Source organism: Phoenix dactylifera, chromosome 8 (assembly GCF_009389715.1).
Source record: "Phoenix dactylifera cultivar Barhee BC4 chromosome 8, palm_55x_up_171113_PBpolish2nd_filt_p, whole genome shotgun sequence".
Taxonomy (NCBI): Eukaryota; Viridiplantae; Streptophyta; class Magnoliopsida; order Arecales; family Arecaceae; genus Phoenix; species Phoenix dactylifera.
This window is the reverse complement of record NC_052399.1, coordinates 896,181-918,795: the sequence shown is the minus strand read 5'-3', so window position 1 is coordinate 918,795 and position 22,615 is coordinate 896,181. Positions and strand designations below refer to the sequence as shown.

General features: G+C 38.3%; 2 protein-coding genes across 2 annotated transcripts; one reads left to right on the top strand and one right to left on the bottom strand.

The window, feature by feature from the left end:
* Positions 1 to 64: 64 nt before the first annotated feature.
* On the top strand, positions 65 to 4,739 carry LOC103710985. Its single transcript, XM_026806200.2, has one exon. It carries the CDS (start codon positions 3,102 to 3,104, stop codon positions 4,581 to 4,583), a length of 1,482 nt encoding a protein of 493 aa, XP_026662001.2. The 5' UTR covers positions 65 to 3,101; the 3' UTR covers positions 4,584 to 4,739.
* Positions 4,740 to 9,945: 5,206 nt separating this feature from the next.
* On the bottom strand, positions 9,946 to 22,130 carry LOC103710986 (CDPK-related kinase 5-like). Its single transcript, XM_008796940.4, has 11 exons — positions 21,387 to 22,130; positions 19,273 to 19,403; positions 18,731 to 18,772; positions 18,489 to 18,597; positions 15,052 to 15,130; positions 14,624 to 14,920; positions 14,386 to 14,498; positions 12,372 to 12,479; positions 12,212 to 12,274; positions 11,948 to 12,115; positions 9,946 to 10,595 (listed from the first exon to the last, which is right to left on the bottom strand). Exons 1-11 carry the CDS (start codon positions 21,963 to 21,965, stop codon positions 10,455 to 10,457), a joined length of 1,830 nt encoding a protein of 609 aa, XP_008795162.2. The 5' UTR covers positions 21,966 to 22,130; the 3' UTR covers positions 9,946 to 10,454.
* Between the last annotated feature and the right edge of the window lie 485 nt (positions 22,131 to 22,615).

The following is a 22,615-nucleotide window of genomic DNA, read 5'->3' as shown; positions in this document are numbered from 1 at the left end:
TTGCTTTTGCTGGGATAAAAAAGAATTTAGGAAAATCAGAAAAAGAAATATGACCATGTTAATTTTATTTTCTAGATCTGGCCACACTCACCCCCAACCTCCTCTTCAACAATTTTGAGATCTTAGTTCATATTTCTTACTTTTTTCAGTAACTTGAAAAATATCTGGCACTTGAAAGTGGTCCTCTGGAGCTCACTATCCATGAACCTGTTCTAAGATAAGAGCCAACAATAAAGTATAATCCTTGAGTCGAACAACAAATAGATGGGATTTGCTTGAATAGTTAATGAAACCTTGCAGGTTGTTCTCACAACCATCATAGTTATCTAGTCAATCTCATCTTTCTCCGAAGCAAACTTGTTCATGTCTTTGCATGAGCAGTAAGTCCTAAAAGGGGCACAACACAAACAATATGAATCGAAAGGGGTGAACCACCAGACCAAATAGTTGTCATGATTTTTTTTCTCTTTTTTGAAGGCCATGTTCATTGATAACTTTTCTCCACCAGATACTCTTAGTGTTCTCCCAGTTATCTTGTCAATGTCGTCGTTTTAGGAAGCAAATGGTGTTCATGACTTCATGTTGTTGCATGAGCAGCAAATTCCAAGAAGTGAAACAGTGCTAAACTATATTAACTGAAAGGTGAACCACCGGATTACATAGGTTTGTCAGAATCTCTTTGATCTACTTTGCTTTGTCTATATAAATTTTACCATATATTCAATATCAGTATATCAGCTAGCTATGTCAGTTAACAGTAGCTGCACGACCTTTCAGATATTCTTTAGTTCTTTCTAATTTTAATGTTTTATGGGAATTAAGTTTATTCATTCTTCTGAAGCTATTCTATCTATCCTGCACTGGATGCTCCCCATCCAAAAAGGGTTCATTAAAAACCATACACATATGCAAGCTGCACTGAGGTGGATCAATCTACAGTCTGTTGGAGGCAAACTTTGTGAGACTTCCTGGAGTATATCAGCTGTCGTTAGTTTCTTTCTTATTAGATAGGTAAATCATGTTTGTTTGTTCATTCCGTCAAAAGCTTGGTGTTCTATCATTGTTAGTTGTTTGTATTTATTCGTTTATATTAGCAATGGGCATCGATGGTTTCTTGCCTCTTATATCCATTTTTCTTTGCCTCCATCTTCAGTGGGAATCAGTTCATTACTTGAAGAGTTAATGTTCGTGTTTCTGATTGTAAACTGTATCTGCAGAAAGCTAGAGAATACTGTTCAAGTACCAGGTCTAAAGGATCAAGTACCATTTCACTAGAGTCACGCTATAAATCTCCATGAGGTATGTTTCTTTCCTTTCTACATTTGTGGTTGGAGGATTGGCCCATATTAGTATATATTCCAGACCCTACATCAGGCTAATCTTAGTTACAGTTTGTTGACATCTAACCCTTGTGCTATCACTGCTCTTTGCTCTGATGAATAGATCACCCAAGGTATGCCTAACATGGCTTTACCTCCATAATCATGTTTTCATCCTTGTCATCATCATCAAAATTTTGTTTGACTTAGTTATGATGTTGGGACATTATATGTTGCTTTGTCCTATCAATTAGGCTCCTAAGACAATGTGTAAGAGATGGCGGCATGCCAGTGTCAGTGTCTTGTAGGCATTCTTGACGCATAAAGGCAACATGGAAAGGGCTTCAAGGGGATTTATGTAAACAAGGTTTGAGATGGGGGGGGGGGGGGGGAATCTGAATTGGAGAATATCGCAAGAAAGCCTGCTGAAAAACATATGTTATAAAGGTTTCACGAAGGATTATGTATCAATGAAGTCGTAGTTTTAGTCTGCGTTGTCAAGGAGGGTGAGCCTTGGCGTAAAATATTGCACCATTCTGACTTGAAGGTCGTAAGTTCGAAACATGGAAACAACTTCTTTGCATGTAAGCAACAATCATAGATTTATATGTTCAAGAATCATAGATGGTTTGCATCTATAATTGCTTTTTTCCACATCCGGATGCAAGTTTGGATGCAAGTCTCTTAGCTGGGCTGATGGAGATGCAGCCCCTCTGTGAACACTCAAACCCAGGAGATCGGGATGCAAGTTTCTTAGCTGGGCGTATGGAGATGCAGCCCCTTTGTGAAGACTCAAAACCCAGTATGGATGGGTGTGGGCACTACTGGCATTACCCAGTTCTGTTTAGTATCAGTTCATTTCCTCTCAAGAGAAGCCATCCCTATTTACAAAATCATCCAAACTCATGCATGCATGCATATATTGAACTTTGTAATTAAGAAAACCATCTGTTCTTCCTGATTTTGCTTAGAAATTAAAAGATCGCCCGAAGTCTCCGTTCTCCTTGGTTTTGCCTTGCTGATGAATGAGATTATCACAGCAGCGCATGGATGCATGCATATGACAGGAGATAGAAGGAATGTAGCATCCAAACTCGAAAGGCAGATAGAATCATCGCTTCGATCTTGTTTCTACTATTTGCTCAGCCAAAAACCCTTTCATAATTCGATCTTATGTCTCTGTTGGGAGCTAAGTTATGTCGACAATCACAGGCTGAAATGCACATAAATAATTACTTAATGATGCATGGGTTAGATAATAATTGGAGGAAAAAAAAAAGAAGAAAAGAAAAAGTCCCTGCCATGCTGCATATCTAGATGGGAAAGACAAAACAATACAACTTACCATGCTCAAAATTTGAGGGAAAACTCAAAAAATAAACCTAATCACTAATATGCGTAAAGAAATTTTGTGCAGTATACATGCAGGTAAAACTAATTTATTATCAAATTGCATCAAGTTTCATCGAAGCAGCGCTTCGTCGAGCTGGAACTTTCTGGGCTTGGACTAAGACAACGCAATCCAATTAGGTTCAATTCTTCGCCCACTTCGCCTGGTAGAATCTCCAGTGGGCTCTTCTGGAGATCCGACACAACTACACAATGCTGTAATGCTCCCTCCTGCTTGTCTGCTGATGCTCTGAAAACTTAAAAAAGTTTTCTTTCTTCTTCCTTCTAGATGATGGCTGAGAAAGTCTTTTCTTGATCAAAAAGCACAAGCAACAAGTAGATCTACGTAGATGACTTGTAATATAACACCCTCTTTGTTCAACAATTTCTGCAATGAAGATAGACTTTGCTAACCAAATAGCTATTGGTGACCTCATCAAACAGGGAAAGATATTAAAAGAATTGTCCTCATTAATGTTAGAAAATTTTGCCCCTTTGCAGGCAAATCCATATATTTACAAAGAAAGAAAGAAAGAAAGAATATCCCAGGTGAGGTTCGTTTATTCAAAGCTACAATTCTACCTGATCTCCCTTGCTCAACCCATTTGCCAACTAAAACACATGCACAAAACTAGAGGCGGCTCTTTCAAAATCAATATATTATGGTCAAGAAATCTCCCCTCTCATTTCCTTCCACCTTCCTCTTTAACTCATTCAGCTCCCTTTCCCCATAAAAAAGTCCCCACCCCAACCTGGCTTTATCTTGATTCCAATTCGCTGAAAGTAGGAGAAGCCTATCAGGAGCAGGAAATGGAAGTGGTGCGAATGGCACCAACCCTAGATTTCCATTTCCAGAGTGCATCAACCTCGCCATATGTGAGCGCTCCGTCGAGCCCGAAGGCCTTCGGCAACCCCTCCGACCACTACTTCTACGCCAGCGCCCCCACTAGCCCATCTCGAGCTGCAGCCATCTATGCCCATTTCTTTGACTGGGAGAACAAACCTAGCAGGCCAAAGCTGGATGGCGATGATGATGATGAGGAGCAGGAGGAGGAATTTGACTTCGCTGTTGGTTTTGATAGGCGGCTCCAGAAGAAAGCGCCGACGACAAATCTCGCCGCCGCCGACGAGCTCTTCGAGAACGGGCGCATTCGGCCTTTGAAGCCTGCTCCCCATCTCCATCATCCTACAAACGATGATGCTAGCGGTAGGACTTTGCAAGGAGGAGGAGGCTGGAGCTCTCCTCAGGTGGTTTTAGAGGAAGTGGTGAAAGATAGAGGGAGGGCTCCCTCTACTGTTTCCACCACTTCTGCAAGAAGTAGGAGAGGGTCGAGATCTCTCTCTCCTATCAGTAGAGGAGATGGGGACTTTCACAAGTCCCTCACCTCCTCCTCCTTCTCCACCACGACCACCACTGCCACCGCCGCCGCCGCCACCACCACCACCTCTTTGATAAAGAGTGGTGGGAGCAAGAAGTGGAAGTTGAAGGACTTGCTCCTATTCAGGAGCGCATCAGAAGGACGTGTGAGTGGGAGAGGAAGCAAAGATCCTCTACGCAAGTACACCAGGCTCTCATCTCCACGATCACTGCTGCCATCTTTGTCCAACAAGCGAAGGTCGGGAGGGGAGGATGTAAAGAACTCCAGCTCCAAGCCAAGTGATAAGAATGGTTCGGTGAGAAGAGGAAGCTCGCAGGCCGTCTCCGCCCATGAGATGCACTACACCGTGAACCGTGCGGCGTCGGAGGACCTGAAGAAGAAAACACCTCTGCCTTTCCACCGCCATGGACTCTTCGGTTGCCTCCGCTTCAACCCAGCCATCAACAGCATCGCCAGAGGATTTAGTAGCCACTCGTTCTCTAGGGGACGCTCCTAATCACTGATCATGCTGAAATGCTGCCATGATCAGGAAAAGAATTATTGTTCTTTCATAAATTTTTGTTATTTGTTCATTTTTGTTAATATCAATGAGAAATTGTGATCTATCTGATATTAATTATATAAATCTGGAGAGGTTGTTGTCTATTGTTTATTACCACATGAATTATAGTCTTTCTCGTCTTTTCTTCCTTTGAAAATCAAGATAATAGTAGGAATTTATCGTCTTAGAATTGTTTCGTTCACAGAAAGTTTTTTTTTTTACCAGAATATTTTGATATCTAGATATATGATGTTTAAAAAAATTATTTTTACATGTTTGGTTGATTATGAAAAAATAATACATTACAGAGTAGCTTATAGTTAATTATTTTTAGAAAAGTGTTAAATACATGTTATGCTCTTAATAAAGAAAAAGATCATATCTTGTTCTATCTAAAAGTTTAAAGGTACTTTAAAAAAAAAATACTCTAATTTTTAGCCGATAAAAATTGAACTTTCCGATGTCCCATATATGCTTTTGTTTTCCATGAAATATAGAAATCTGATTCTCACTTTTCCATCTCTCTTTTTCATGAAAACTTTAACTAAATATGAGGTATTTTTCTATTTTTCAGTTGATCATATTTTTCCTTCTCCTCTTTCTGCAAACAAAACAGGTCCATTATGTATGCTTGTTATAACTGAAGTATATATATATCGTCGCTATATATATTTTCAATGAGATTGGAGCCTTGTATTTGTTGTAGCTAAAACCACAACATATGGTAATTAAGTTGATAAATAGCATGGTTTTTTGTGAACAGGATCGTGGCCATCTTCATGTGCCACATATTTTTTTTCTCTTCTCCATGCGCTGCACATTCTTCTTATTCTACTAATATCCACCGACTGCACTTGTCTTATTTTCTTATCCTAAAATTTATTTGCCTGCAATAACTTTGTACCATAGTGACGAATAAAATACACTACAAATGCATCTTAGACCAAACCATTGTACGATCATTTCCTTGGCCTATAATTTATTTGCCTGGACTAACTTTGATACCATAGTAATGACTTAGACAAAGCATCGTACGATCATTTAGAGGCCTTTTGACTCACTGGTTGGTGTGGGTTGATTGGTCCAAGTTGGTCGGACACCTACCAATTGGTTTGGTCGGATATGATATCCAGCCGAAATGATCTCTCTCTAAGACTTTTGCACATGCAGCCAAAGCCCATGGCATCGCAAGCACATGGACTTCATTGATTAATTGGACGGATATTTTTTCATCTCTCTCTCTCTCTCTCTCTCTCTCTCTCAGTTCGAGTCTAAATTTTTTTTGTTTTTTTTGGTAAAACGGTGGCTTACATTAATCTGATATTAGTACAACCAACTGAGTCAAGATATAGTATATGGCTTAAAGATGGGTACAATATCAACCCATATCCATAAGACCTTTTCAAAGTAATAGACAACAAAGAAGGCCACACAATCAGCTGTCTTATTTCCGAATTTAAATTTTTTTCTCCAATGTATATTTGTCATTGTCTATAGGATTGCAAGGATTCGGGTTGCATCTTTCATGTGAAAGAATGGTTGATTTTCATGTGCAATGTGGACTATTGAATCATTGTGCTGTCTCGAAAAGTGATTATAGCACGATCTAACGATGGATTCTTGTGCAAAAAAGTGATTTCTTTTTTTCGTGCAATGGATACAACCCCATTCTATACTAGTACAATCACTGCATCGCATGCTTTGCTAAGTCTTAACAATCACGCTAGTATATAGCTATCAAATAGTCCGAGGTCCCTCACCTCAAAATCTACGTGCTTGTTATGGTTTGTTTTAGCGGGAGCCACGTTTAATAAACCTATTGCGATGTGGAAGAATGGATCCCATTGCCTGTTTATATTTCAAGGCTTTCAATTTTTTCTCCTAAGAATAATTATGGGAGTGCTATTACGCTACTGCCCAATGGCCTCCAATGGCTACAATTCAGAGATTATTGGCCAAGAAATGGATGATGTGTTGTTAAATATTTGGATCTAGATAATTATAAGATAAACTGATTCTCTTTCTTTTTCAGACCCGCTTTGCTTTCACGATTTAACCTTGACATTCCATCAATGAATTCACCTTCCGCTTTGCACCAACCCCATTCCTCAAGTCCGTGGTTTTCGATCATAAACTCTCTTTCCCTCTCGAAACAGTCAGGTTATTTATTCCTAAAATTCAGATTAGTTAAACTTCAGCCATTTTGAAGAAGAGTTGCAAGGAATCTTATTATTTTTTTATATTGAGAGAAAATAAATCAATGGCCCTGAATTTCATTGCTCCGTACTTAAGAAAAAAATATATAATCACAAACTTTATTAGCCATCGTACTTATTAAATTAATGTATTTATATGTTTATAATTTTTTTTTGTGAACAATGAAAAGCCAATTGATGGTTGCTATGGTGGCTATGCAACAACTACTAGAATAATCATTGTGTATGGGCAATGATCACTGGAATTTTTTATCTCTTTTCAGGGATGATCATCATGTTAAGTGGCTGAACAAACATACTTCAAATCATAATAAAAAGTTATCTCGTAGGATTATAAGACTTGTTTTTCGACAAACATGAGGCATGATGGTGACAATAATAGCTGTCACACCTCTATGACTTGTGGTACAAGTCATCTTACCGTCACTTGAAAAGGACCATAAACTCCTTCAGATGTCTGTTTCACTAGTTTTACAGAAAAAGGAAGAGAGACCTGTTTCTTTTCATCACGAATCGCTGAGGTACTTCCTCCCTCTTTTTCAGGCGGCCTTCGTGCACGGACTCGTTTTGGTTTGTGGGAAAAATAAAAATAAAAATAGTCAATAAAAAATAAAAAATAATTTTTTATTTAGTTAGAATTTTTTAAAAAGAAGATAAAAATAGTATTTTGTATAAAAATTATGAAAGATAAAAAACTATTTTCAGACCAGTTGAAAATTAGGATTTTTTTTAGATATATCTTAAGCCATCAAAATTTATGAGTAAATTTTTTATTATTATTATTATTAAAAATATAATAAGTATTTTATATAATTTTTATAAAAAAGATATTCAATTAAATATAAACTATTTTTGGAAATGTATCATCTTTTATAATCTATAGAATATACTAAAATTATTTTTTTAAGAACGAACCAAAGAGTCCTGGGTGAACGAGTTCTATTGGTAACATGGGAATTATACAGGAGAAACAAAAAGCTGTTAAATAGTTTTGTAAATGAGAGGGTTTCCCACGGGCAGCCATGCAACTCTTTTGCTCCGCTTATTACGCTACTTTGGCATCTTCCTTCAAGAATTCAAGATGGCCTCGGGCCGCGGGCTAGATTGAGTGAGATGGGCCCTGCGCTCGCAGTTTTTTTTGACTCTGGAGGCTTGTGGTTCTCAAAGTCAGAGAAGGTGTCGGATAACCAAAGGAAAGAAAAGCCCACGTGAAACATACTGCACGGTCGGCTTTTTTTTTCTCTTTTGCTGAAAAGGGTCGGCTTCTTCAGATACCATGGCAGGCGCGATGGATGTGGAGCAGCGTGGGAGGTAGTCTCGGAATGGGACGAAGTTTCCGCGAGGCGCTCTCGGAAACAGTTGAGAGGAGTGCTCGGATTTGTAATTCATTCAGTTCAGTCACCGTATACATTTGATTTTTTTTTTCCCTGCAGGCTGCAGGATAAAATTTTACTAAAAATTTATAAAATTTATAAGTTAGATAAGTACAACTAATAAAATTATAAAATTATTGTTTAGATTAGATATATATTCATTAATTTTAGAAATAGCTTTAAAATGAATTGGCCTGAATTTTAAATAATTTTTTGTTTATGAAATTCAGACTGATGCACTATAAAATTATTTTTAAATATTTATGAATGCAGATGTAGCTCAGCCTATAATTCTTTAAATTTGCTGGTTATACTAATTCAATATATAAATCCTATAGCATTTTCAGTTCAGTCATCTAATAAAATTTAAATTGTTAGATATAATTTGTACAATTTTGTATACAAGTAGTTTTTCTTAGAAATTTCATGCTTGGACATCGAATCATCTCAATCCAGTGTTTTAATAGCATGTCGTGGTGTTTTGACTTTTGCAAGATTTAACGCTGCCATAGGACACTTCAAAATTATATGATATTTAGTTTATGATATTTTTTTTATAAAAAAAATCTTATAGAATATAGTTAACAATGCAAGTTTTAGTTTAGCAACTATTGTCAAATTTGCTAATGGACGACAGGGCGGTCACTTCTTGGAAAACAGATCCGGAAGGAAGGGGGAAAAAATAAGATGCAACTTACCCCTACTGAACTTTATAACAGAGAAGAGATAGGATTGGTTAAGGTCTCAGATTTCGTGGGATATTTTTTTTTGGAAATGAAAAGGAAAATGCTGCTTGCTGTCCGATAAGCGGACTGAGCTGACTCTCAGTCATATACAGGTCAAGCTTGGGGCGAATGGCATTACATTTTTAACATTTGGACAAGAGGACATAAATTTGCTTCTATAAAATAGGAAAAATGAAACAATAGCTTCTCTAATCTAAAAGCTATATCATATGGCACATGTATAATATAATGCACCACCAAATCTTACCCATGGTATATATAGGTAAAGACTGATGGTTTTTTGGAAAATGATGAATAAATCTAGCACTCGTGAAATAGATTATAAAGAGGGAATAATTCGTCAATAAATCTTAAAAGAAGAAGAAAAGGAGTGGAGAACGGTTATGAAAATGACTCCTAGAGTTTTTGACATTCCCACACAATGACACCCATGTCATTAAACAAACCCTATATATATATATATATCAACTCATTTACTTCCATCCAAGATTCCAAGGAAGCAATCCACCACCACAACATTCTACATTCGGTAACCTTATCAGTATTTTTTTCCTGCCAATCTTTAATCCAGACACAAAACAGACGACCATACTCGTTGATGTTTCTCACGTTCCTTCAATCTAACATTAAACATTTATATAGTTTGACATAAAATTGAGAAGGCCCAATTTACAGGCCCAAGGACCAATCTTGAGAGCTCAACCATCCCTTTCATTCCAACCCAATCCAATGATAACCATCAGTTCTGTTTCAAGCATTCAGAAACATTCCAATACACGATAAAAAAAACCACAGAAGTATGCGATGGCTTGGAAGGTCTGTCACAAACGCAGCAGCAGGAGCTTGGATGGTCCACCTGTTTCAGATAGTACTCGTGCTGGTTTCATTAAATCAAAGCAAAGCATATCACAACTGGTGCACGGGACAATAGGCAATCACAAAACCTGTTAGGTCCTTGGGATTCTTAAAGGGAAAACACATGAAAGAACACAGAAACACACCATTTTAAATTTGATTTGACATCACCCAATGCATTCAGTAGTACAGAGTAGTTTTACTTCCTTTTTCCCTTTCTCTTCCCTAATGAAATGGCAGAGACCACACGATAAAAATTGTCCAAGATACAACTTCAGTTAGACAAGCACCGTAGTCCCAACTAAATTTTAGCATCTACAACCACAGCAATTAATCTGGTAGTACTAGAAACATGAACAAAATAATACAAATACAGGACATGGGAAAATCTTATGCCCCCTTCCTATATGCATGAAACTTTCAGGCTTCAACAAGTCGCAGACCTTTCATGCCATGACAAACTGCTGAAAGTCGCTTTTTTTTTTTTTCTGATACACAAGCTCCAGAGGCATCATCTGCCAAAGCAGTTTGTTTTCTGGGCCCTAAAACGAATGTGTGAAAAAACAGCTATTCATCTATCCATCACCAGGCAATAGCAGGCTATTTAATCCTGGGCAGCAATCCAGGCTTAGTAAACTAGCGTGCCTTTGCAAGAGGTCTGCTTGATACACCATGCAACAACTTAACAAATCCAAGGAAGCTCAATTTCCCATCAGTGTGCCTAATCCAATCATGGAGAACTGCATGAACAGGTACAGAAGGGCTTAGCCCCAGTTCCTGAAATGGAGACAAGAAAGACATTTATCCATTCGGTACGTCATCAGCAAAACAAAATTTTGGCTGCCAAAAATAGTAGTGAGGATAGGCAGTAGTCACCATTACAAGATTATTTTGAATATTTAGTCAAACAGAATTTTCATTATATCTCTGCATTAGTCTTCAAGTTCTAACATCAAATAACAAGGGTAGAATGTCTCACTGAAAAGAATAACACAAATAATTCCATGACAGCGCTGAGAAATCAAAAATGACATGGTAATTTCTGCTTAAAATACTCAAGCAGACAGTATTTCAGCTTAACTAGGGCTTAAGATCCCCATGCAGACAACAATGTAGGGGACAAATTTTACTCTAGAAGATCACCAGAGATATCTTTCTTAGGACAATATGACACCAACCAGCCATATCAAGCTGATCATCACAATCATTCTGATTTTTAAGGCATTTAGAACATGGATCATCATACAACTATATCATCTTTGCAGTCCTCTAATAGGGAACTCAGGAAGCTCTCACAAGTATAGTTGCATATCAGTCTACATGTTCAAACTTCAAAGTTCAAACTCCAGCAGCATATTCATATGAAACAATGTACTTTAAAGTGGTAGTCATATGCTACTTGAATATTTTTAAGCAACATACCCTAAAATAATTTAATAAATGGCAACCATAAATATTCTCAAGATCAGTTACCTGAACATTGTTCCTGATTAATATTAAAGACTACTAAATCAGAAATAAGAAGTTCTCAAGAGACAAGACAATAGATGTTCTTAAAGTACCAGCAACATTTGAAACTCCAACTGCAAGGACGGATTCAGGAATGGAGCCAACTTGTCCTTTCAATCCAGGTAACTGATCTTGTCAGAAAGCACCACCAGTTCTATGTTTACTGTAATCTATCAGCTATAATAAAATCCTTAGAAGACACTAACAGGATTTCCTGCTCCACATCAATTTCTAGGGCTCTTGCCTCCTTGATCTTGGATCTGATTCTAGTCTTATTCCATGACTGGTTTGTGAAATCTTAACCCTCGCATGATGGCCTCAGAAAATTTCCATGGCCTACCGTGTCAGATCCTCACAACTATTCCAAGTAATCCATATTAGATAAGCTCCCTCCCCCCTTCCTACCACTGATAAATATAGATTGGTCATATATTGAAATGTTATGCTTCTTATGCCAACACCAATCTAACAAAAAAATTGAAAAAACAAAAACATTCATCTGAAATCATGTCGTGTGTCTGTTTTCAGCTTAAGCTTTGCCAGATCTAAATCCAACTTTGTGGTTCCATGCATCAGGAATAAAATTAAATAATTTACATCAAATGAAAAATTAAACATACCGAAGCAAGTTCCTCAATTACAATTGCTCTGTTTCCATCCTTCTCAAAAAGCTCATAAGCGCATCGAGCATGTTGCTCCCATCTATCCAGACCTTCAAGCTGATGGACACTTAATGTAGCCGCACAGAACTCATCGAAATCCATTCTTCTGTACTGAAGAGCACTAAGCTGGCAAATGGCAATATAGTTTTTTCTTTATAACACAAATAGTAAGCTGAGCAATATAAAGGAAAAAACAAAAGCTTCTGACAATCAAACACATACTGAGACCAGAAGATCTTGTACACGGGATTCCTTCATTGCATCAGTTGCTTTTTTCATCAGCGCCTGCAGAGGGAATATTAATATCAATTAAAATTGCAAAGAGCAATTTCAAGGACTACAATCCCAAAAGAAAACTAAAATATTATTTGAAATAACTAACCATCTTGATATTTTCCAGAGTTATGCACCCATTTTTATTTGGTTCCAAAAGGGCAAACTGCCCCTTCAGATAAAAAAGTTCATCCACGGTCAGTGTCTTGGACAGAGCCTGTCATACATGCAAAATATTTACCATCATATACCACATAAATCAGCAGAACCACAACCAATGTTGAGACAACACAAAATACAATTTTATAAACCAAATGGGTACAATCAATAAGTTGAGCATTGAGTCCATTTTGTAGAGCTGTGAAAAAGAAAAAACAACCGAGTAGCTAGATTCCATGTAGACAGTCTTCTGGAACAACTAATTCATCTTTTCTTAGTTTCAATAATTTATGTAGACTTTGCTATGTTATTCTACTTTACTAGAATTGCAAAGGTAACCATCAAACCTTAACATATTTTTTGGATGGTAGAATTTGACCCAGGCCTTCACAACAATTTAAAACAAATTATCAATCATTTATGAGCCTTCTTATGATCTTCAATGAATAATTATATTTCCTCATACTATATTTCACTGATTGATATGCAATTGGATGACATAATTGACAAGTACTCAAATTTAGCACCACTCTGCACACCTACGAACAAGGAGGGCCAACCTATGTGTATCTGTAAAGCTCTTCATCTCTTAAGGATTGGAAGACCACACCCGCGATTTTGTTTTGTGGTAAATAAAGGAGATGTTCATGCAAGAGTATTATACTATAGGAAGGCATGCCAAGACTCCAAGGAGAAAATATATAGAAGAACATGCTCAAAAAATCATATGGTAATGCCATGCGTAATTAAGAAAAAGGTAACAAGTTTCCAAGGACAAAATAAAACCAATAACAACCCTTGCAACAAGAAACAAATTGACCCCATACTCTTTTATCATTTTTACATCCCTTGTTAAAATCAGCCTTATTTTCTATGCTCTTTGGAGACCTGTCATTGTGATTAAGGCGACGATGCTGACATGTACAAGGCACACAAAGAGGCGCAAAGTATGCCATACTAGCCCAAACCAGATAGTAAGGGGCGCACCGTACCGTACCGGTTCAATACCGGTATCCGGTTCCAAAATAATTTCGTACCATACCGTACTGACACTGTGCTAGTGTGGCACCGGCACGAGGTTCGGTACCGAGACAGCGAACCTTGACGAGAAGTCTTATTGTACCAGAGGGTGGTAAAGAAAATCTGCGATTTCCAGGAGGGTGCTACAAAAAAGGAAATAAAGGAGGATGACCCTAATTGTATATAAATAATTAAATGTTCACTACAATCTAACTCTTTGAAGCAGAACTTGCGTCTGGAATAGTTACCACCAGACAAAACTTGACTGGATTAAATCTAAGGTCAAAATTACCTTTGCAGATGACCTAAGAGAAAATGACAACTGACACACCCTGCTCCAAATGAACTCCACTAAAAACTGACCTTTCATGTGCCACTTCCACCATCTTGTCTCCACAACCTACAACTCAGAGAACAGAAAAGCTCCAAGCACTTCTACGTATTGTCATCCTTCAGGTTCAAGTGCCTCAGGCGTTGAATAGTCAGCTATACTGCACTTTTGTAACAGTTGATATTAAAATCAATGAGCAACCTGATAATCGAAACTAATTAACCATGAGTTCACTGAATTCCCCCGTCCGTCCTAGAAGTTGACACTTAGACTTGCAAAGATTACTTTTTGACGTACTAACATCAAAACAATCAAAGACGACTTTGAGAATTATCGTCTAAAGCAGTCCATCAAACCAAGCAGTACATAAAAGCTTTATTACATGCTACTTTCACACTGAAATTTCAGAAGGCTACATATTTGAAGTAAGTAAAATATGTTGAATAGGTACAAATAGGCCACAAAATAAGAATGGTCTTACAAAGAGCAACTCCTTAAAACAGAATACTTACCATTTGCAAAAGGAATAATTAGAGAAATTGTACCACATGAACAGGCATGCATCTATAAGGATTAAAATGGAAATGAAGTAATGAATTTTAACATTGCGCACCCTTAGAGCAGCTTTACGTAGCGATGATGAACGCATGTAGGCTTTAATAAGTCGGAATATAAGAATATCAAGTGGTGGTTTTACATTGTTGTAATTTCTAATCCATGGATGACCTGCATAAGGAAAGTAATATTTTATTTACAAAAGATGGAATAGCAAACTCAGGTATGCAGAAGTAACGATGTTACAAAGACAAGACAACAAACTCAGACATTTCAGCAATCATGAGGACACTCACTTAATGCCTGTGCAGCAGTCATCCTTCTTCGTGGATCCTTACTTAACAAGCGCCTAACAAAATCTTTTGCTTCAGGAGACAGAGAAGGCCAAGGTGGCTCACTAAAACAAGGGTCAGCTTTTAACACAGCCCGAAAAATACCAGACTCGGTACGCGCCCAAAATGGACGACTGCCACAGAGGAGAATATATGCAATCACACCAATACTCCACACATCAGCCTCTGTGCTATATGACCTATGCAGAACTTCAGGTGCAACATAGTATGCACTTCCTACAATGTCATTAAGCCTTTCATCTGCAAACCACAATAACTCATTAGGTACAACCAAATGCTGTCCCAGGGAAGAACAGAGCAATTAAGTTCTGAATAAGGGAAATCTAAGTTCAGGCCAGAGGGAACATTTATCAAGAAATTTAAGAAGGTACCTGGCTTCACAAAATCTGATAACCCGAAATCGATAGCCTTCAACTGGGAATTCTCATCCTTGGAAGTAAAAAGGAAATTCTGATCAAGCAACATCAAGTATTAGAGAAAAAGAATAGTAGACAGTAATAACTCTATGCTGATTCAACCAGAATACCGGCTATAGATAATTAAATCATTAGAATTTTTTGTTGCGGGTAGTATAAGTATCAAAACCTGGTGACTAGATAAAAGGAAAATATACATGCAGAGTCTAAGGTATACCATACCGTACCGAACCAAGCGGTATAGGATTGTATCGTACCAATTCGGTACTAGTATGTCGTATGAGTGGGATACGGGTACGTGGTACAAGTAATGTACCAACACTTAGTATGCTGAACCGACCCCGTACCGGGCATACCAACGCAGTAACATGTGGCACCGGTGCAGGGCCCGGTACCGAAATGATATACCTTGATGTAGACACTTGATATACAATGAAACTACCCTAACAATACAATTAAGATAAATACTTATTCAAAACATTACTTACACATGTTAGAATAGCGAGACTTTCAGCTTATTCGATAAAGGAAATCAAGAAGGTGTTCCAGTAGAAACAACAAATCTTATGGAGCATAGATATTTTAAGTTTTAATATGAACCAGTAAAAATACTGATGTACGATATGAGCCAATTGATGAGGACATGATCATGTGGATTATTGGCAACAAGTATGAGTTGCTTGTCAAAATAGGAATTGACGATGGAGCATAGTTGGATTTTAAACAAAATATTTTACAATTTGTTATCATGGCATCAATCCCCTAAAAAATACCAAATTCCAAGCCAAAGCAATTTCAGTCATGAAAGAAGCCCGCCATTAAACTTCTGAGCCAGTTGGGGATAAGGAGCAAGAACCAATGTGCTTGCCATGCCCATTGGTGAGGATGTCAATGCATGTGCGCTATAGGGTGTGCCCATCTGTGCAGTTGCTAGCACAGCACTTCAAACTTACGGGCAAGAGACCTACCAAATTGGTTGCAGTTTGGGCGCATGCAATTAGGAATAGAACTTCAGAATTCCATACAAATAGAGGGATGGCAAAGTTGATATAAGAATCTGCGATCTAACTAGAACAGAGATATAGTGAGAAAAGATAATTGACCACATAAGTTTGACAGCGACCATAGAATCCAATTAAATGCAGTGTCCCCAAATCATCTCTGTCTTACCCTAATTATACATCATTTGTGCCTCATAAAATCCAAATTATCATAATTCAGTTTGTATGAATATTTTTTAGGCCATATATCATGTCATGCAGTCAAGCAAACTACAAGAAATTGTTCATATTATGAACAACCAATGCATGAGATTGTCCAAAATGTTCAGTTTTTGATAATCACAGATTTTAATTTTGTAAATCATGTAATACATAGTGGGCCTTTATTGATATCATGGCATATTTATATTACTGATGTCTTAGGAACATATTTTACTTTTTTTTGTGATACACAAGTGGGAAACCCCACAGAAACTAAATTCTTAAATACATAGTACCGATCAGCAATCATAAGTGGGTGAATATCAAAGGGAATCAAGTGAAGCAACGAGTAGTCTTCATTGTTTCCTTCTCCTTCAAGCTTATCTGCTGGTTGATTGCCCTCTCTGAACACATGACTTGCATGGAAAAGATACAATGATTGCTTGAACTGCCTTATGTCCATAAGAAGTGGGTGGATTGGGATCATACTATGATATCCATTAATCCAACCTACGACTGTTGATGAGTCACCTTCCAACTACATCCTCAAGCATTGTAACCTTTCTATAGCATTTTATACTGCAATATCAAAGGGAACACATTTTACTTTCATGGGAACATTTATACTCCAATATAACCCAAAAAAGCCCATGAATCTGTGGCTCATCATTGCATTTGTCTCAACCACTGCATCTAAAAGGTTTCATATATAGCCCCCTGAATCAGAATTGTACATGAGCTTTGTATTGTCTAAATCTATGAAAAAGTGCTATTAATCATACAAGAATTTTCAATAACCCAATGAATTTGAACTTATATGATAATTCAATTTTATGTATTATTAACTAATCAACATCCAATTGCATAAAGTTGATCTATCCAATGATTGATAATGCAATATACATGCATAAAACACACCGCATTATATATATGGATGCAGTAATCAATTTCCTCATATCAAAAGTTACCATTTTAATAACACATCATATCAGTCATTTAATACATGGTTGGCATGGGCTACACTAGAATATTAAATACCACATAAGCAATTGAGTCACCGAAAATAAGTGTTCTGGAGTAAAAGACTATCCATCCACAAGTATTTGGATACAAATCGATATCAAAGGAGTACAAGGGCAGACACAATGCTTGCCTTTTGGTTGGAGCAAACACTTAGATGTTTTTAATGAAGCATAAATTGCAACCACATATTATTACCTACATACATGGCCATATATGCTGAAATAGCTGAATGCATATCAAATGCAAGATTGCACTGCTTCGACAATCAAAAGACAGGTAAACTTAGAGACTGCCAAAGCCCCACACCTAATGATTAATGCCCCCTGCCTGATGCTGATGTATGAAATATTATGCTACGCAGGTGTTTCCGAGCATTATAACGGATTATTATGCTACATAGATGTTTCTGAGCATTATGATGGATCAATAATCAGCAAAAAGTCATAAGCAACATTTTACAAAAAAAGGACCAGCTGTCAGACTATCTGAATTATCTAGTACAAGCTCTCCATAAAGCAATACTTTAAGTCATAGTTTCCATCAAGAGCTCACTTATTTAGCATGCAAATCACTTGTGCCTCCATTATAGCGGCAACCACCCTAGTCGAGGATATAATGGTAATGCTTATCATCAAATAGCACATGTAACTATGCATCAATGCAACTTTTGGAATGAGTTCCCCTAGGCTTAGACTATAATAAGTACTCAAATACTGGTCCGACCTCTAAAAATAAAGATTGAGAGATGATTAGAAGGAAATGCATGCATGGCTGCCCATGCGTAGAATGTTTTTGATATAAGCGGAATTTAGAGAGCTTGCACAGCTGCCCCAAAATGGGTGCCTTGAGCTAATACTTTATTAAAGACGTAAATGAAAATTCATGATTTTTGGATGAAAACAAAGAGGAGATTGAGTGCAACACTTCTTGTTAATCCAACTCATCCACTCTCTCTCTCACACACACTTTTTCCAACACCTCCCCCAAAAGAAGGTTATCCTCTTCCAGAGAAAGCTAATGGATAAAAAACTACAACATGCATAACAAGATTTAACAATTTCCAAATTACACATAAATACAACATATGCAGAATGATCAGTTACATATGAATTTAGCTAAAAACCCCTCTCAAGGGCCAGAAAACTTGCATGAACCAACATGCACTACCTCAGGTTTGAGATCCCGATGAACAACTCCTTGGAGATGGCAAAATGCAACAACATTTAAAATCTGTACCATGACAGCCTTCGCATCATCTTCTGAGTATTTTCCACCTCTATCAGAGTAACAATATATGCACGTAAACATAGTAACAGAAAATCAGAGGCCTGAGGACAACTTTAATCCTTGAATGTACACATAAGCATAAAACAATTGTAGTTGTCAGATACAACTAGCAAAAGGAATACCTTGAAAGAATCCTATCTAAAAGCTCCCCTCCTTCACATAACCTAAAATAGGCAACAAATTCGACATCAAAGACTTTAATCAATTAAATGCTTGATCTTAACTAACATATCAAATGATGGCATACATAGATCGCATGCAAATGAAAAAACTTTAGCTACAGGATGACTAGAAAGATGACATGTTGTACACCATTAACATGAGAACCTTAAGCAGCAAATATAACAAGAAGGCTTGAATCAGAAATTTCATGAACAAGTTGAGATATTCTTCAAAGCTACGATTACGAATGAAAAAATCATTTTAGTAAAGGAACAAAATAGCTTGCAACTGATAGCCAATTACTAAAAAAGAAAACAGGGTTTAAATTAGCACATTGGAAGTTCAGATTTTTGGGGAAAATAGCCAATTTCTCAGAACTTTGGGATCTTATGCATCAGTACTAAGTATTTATTATCACATAGAACACAAACTATGACAGAAATAGTATGCATTTGATAAAATAACTATAAGTTCAAAGAGCTATGGCCCATAGGAAGCTTACTCCATTATTATATACACGTTTTCATTATCTTCATAGGCATCATAAAATTGGACTAGGTTGGTATGTCCCGTCAAAGATCTTAAAATCTTCACTTCTCTCCTGACATCCTCTATAGCTATGGCTGTGGTCATCTGCCAGAAAAGGAAAATTGTACCATTAAAGGCAAGATAAATGTTATAACCACCATGTCAGGTAAGACATATAATAATACAAGCTAAACTTTATTGTAACTAATTTGGATACAAAAGATTCAATCAGGTAGGATACAGTCTCATACTGTCACGCACATGTACAGACACAAACATGCAGATTAAGGAGATTAGTTTGAAAAACAACACGATATACAGCCCACGTATAACATAGAAGACGCGCAGCAATCAGAAAGCACTGTTATACATATGAGGGGCAACTAAGACTATGAGAATTTCATCTAGCATATCCTTTCTAATGACATGAGCAAATTTGGCTTTTCACACATCATTTTGTTTGAACCTCGTGTAAAAAAGCAAAACCTGTAAGAATAACATAAGTTGAAGGGAGTTATAGTACAAGAAGATCAACATTGCCAAATCGCTTCAACAGACATCATGTCAGCGAACATTATCCAAACCACCCCCCGCCCAAACCAGCGCAGTTCTCAGAGGGTCATAAAGGTCATAGCACTTTTTTTCAGAAAAAGGTACCGTTAAGCTTGTTTTCAGATCTGACCATACAAGCATGAGGATCACTTTAATCTGGTATGAAGAAAATTAGAAACTTCTAATGAATAAAACATATTGGCATCATTTTTATTGTGCGAGTAAATGTTTTTGCTCTTCCGACAACCACAGTATGATTTCTAATTACATGCATGCTTGGAAGGATGTGGCATGCATTATATACGCCATGGTTGATGAAATTAAACTTTATCAGAACCCAAAGAAAATTGTCAATAGCAGCTTTTGACAAAATTGCATCAGTTCATATTTATTTAAGGCCATGCAAATCAAGCCAAGCCAAAATAGCAGCAATTCAGAAGTCTTACAAATAGCTTACCTTCTGGTCTAATGCTATAAAAAAATTTAAAAATGATTAAAAATGTGTTTGATGCTGTAAATAATTTTTGAGCTACTGCCAATGGAAAAGGTATCCCCAATCAAACAATAGAAGCAAAAAGTAAAGTTTGAATCCATAAAGCACAAGTTGTAAGCTTCAGTAATCTGGCACTATCAAGTCCACTGGGTCACTGATTTCCATGATTCACCTGGTCAACCGAGCAATATATCAGCAAATGAATTTTTCAAATTCATGTTTCATATTCATCTCACGGCTAAGTCAAAATGCAGCTTCAATCAACTTCAGGTCAATGGCAATCCAGGATGCAAACACATCAGTGAATGAAATGCACAACTTTTCTAACTAAACGTCCATTCTTCTCGTCAAGTAGTTTGAAATTTCCAAAGTCAACCCAACAGCTTCTGAAAAGCTTGCCCTCCATACATTACTTCTTTGATTGGCAACCATCTCTCACAAATAATGGTCCTTAACAGCCAAACATGTCTCAAGGTCAGCAAAGCAGCAACTCCCACAACATTATTGAATTAGCTAGCTTGAGGAAACCCCAACAACTCCTCCTCTTCCAGATTATGAGAAGATACAGAAAAAATCACTTGCAAGCACATAATGAAGCTCCACAAAAGTCAAAATCCTTTTGTTTAATTTCTACCTTCTCTACTGATGGCCCAATGCCATACTATCCAATCCCTCCAATTAATTGAGAAAAATTTAGTTTGATTATCTGATGCACTATGCAAATTTGCCTTGATTAAAAGCCACCACCTTTTCCATCAGAGACTGCAAATATTCCATTCGGAGTCCTCCCAAAAGTCTTCGCCGCAGAAACTACGGGCTATCTATAAGGATAACTAGGAAAAGAAAATATCAAGCAGGGTCCCCTATTAGTTGACCACTGAGATATCTGAAATCGATCGTGGAGTCTCAACGCAAAATCTCAGAATATATGGAAGATAAAATCAAAATTACGAGTCAAATAACAAAATTTACGCAAAAATACAGATATGGATCGCTTGAAGAGCCAAAAGGAGGGGGAAAAAGAGAGTTTGATTTTACCGAACCTTAGCCTTGGGGATGACCTTAACAGCCACCTGCTGGCCTTTGAGCTCCCCCTTCTTGGACCGGGCGCAGCACGTATACCCGAAGTGGCCCCGCCCTATCTCCTCGCCGATCTCGTACTTGCTCGCGAACCCCTTCTCGAACCCAAAGTTCTTATCCAGCCCCGTCACCGCCCGCCCCGCCTCCCCATCCTCCTCCGGGATGGCCGTCTCATTCGGCTTCACCGACCCGTGCCGCCGTGCCAACACCGCTCGGATGTGCTTCGCCGGCGACGGCGGCGGGAACGGCCGCCGGAAGAACTTCTTGGGCGTGGCCGTCGCCGACCCCCCGCCGGAGGCGGCGGCGGGCGACTTCTTGGAAAACAGACTATGTGCGGGGCTGGGGCTATAAAATGGGAAGAAGGGAGACATCCACGGCTTGCTATTCTTCTCCTCCGCAGCCGGCTGCGGCACCGCCACTTCGTCCTCCTTCATCCGCTCCTCCGCCTCCTCCGGCTTCGCTTCCTCCTCCTTGGGAGCTGGAGTCGAAGATGGGGAACTCTGGCTCTCGGGAACCGCGGGTTTTCCATGGCAGAGCCCCATCTCTCCCTCCCTCTCGCCCTCGCAGATCCAATAAATAGAGGGGTAGAGGACCGAATTCGAAACCCTAGCTCACGCCATTGCTCTCCAGCTCCTTTCCCTCCCCTCTCTCTCCGGTTCCCTTCTCCGCTCTCTCTTTTCTTTTCAGCGAGAGGAGGTATTTCTGAAATAGTACAGGAAGAGGGTGTTCAAAGGAAGAAGACACTTGATCCCATAATCCCGTACTACTACATAAAACCTCGCATAGAATCTATATGCGGAAGCAATATTTACAGTTACGAAATTGCGCATCGATGCGACGATGTCGCATTCGCCATAAAGAGCCATGTCCCGCATGGAATTTATATAAACACGTCCGTAGGGAAACAGTATTCATTTTGTCACCGGGCGGTGACGGGATCCCGGGACGAAGAGAGGCGAAAGCGACCGTCGAGTGCGACGGAGGGAGGGAGAAGCCGGAGGGAGCGGAGATGCTGCCACGTTGCATCCATCGGGACCTTCCATTTCTGGTGTACTCCGGACCTGGTTAGTCATCCCCGTATCTCGCTACTAGTGTTTTGATCGGACGGACGGGGGAAGTTTAGATGATGCGTCACGATTGGCGAAAGAATTGGAACATTTTAGATCAGTAGTTCCGGCGGAGTGCTTGCCTT

Coding starts and splice junctions, on each gene's coding strand:
- LOC103710985 (XM_026806200.2), top strand. CDS start 3,102: ATGAAGATAGACTTTGCTAACCAAATAGCTATTGGTGACCTCATCAAA.
- LOC103710986 (XM_008796940.4), bottom strand. CDS start 21,965: ATGGGGCTCTGCCATGGAAAACCCGCGGTTCCCGAGAGCCAGAGTTCC. Junction 19,404..21,386: donor AGGTCATCCCCAAGGCTAAG/GTTCGGTAAAAT, acceptor CTTTTCTGGCAG/ATGACCACAGCCATAGCTAT. Junction 18,773..19,272: donor AACGTGTATATAATAATGGA/GTAAGCTTCCTA, acceptor TGCCTATTTTAG/GTTATGTGAAGGAGGGGAGC.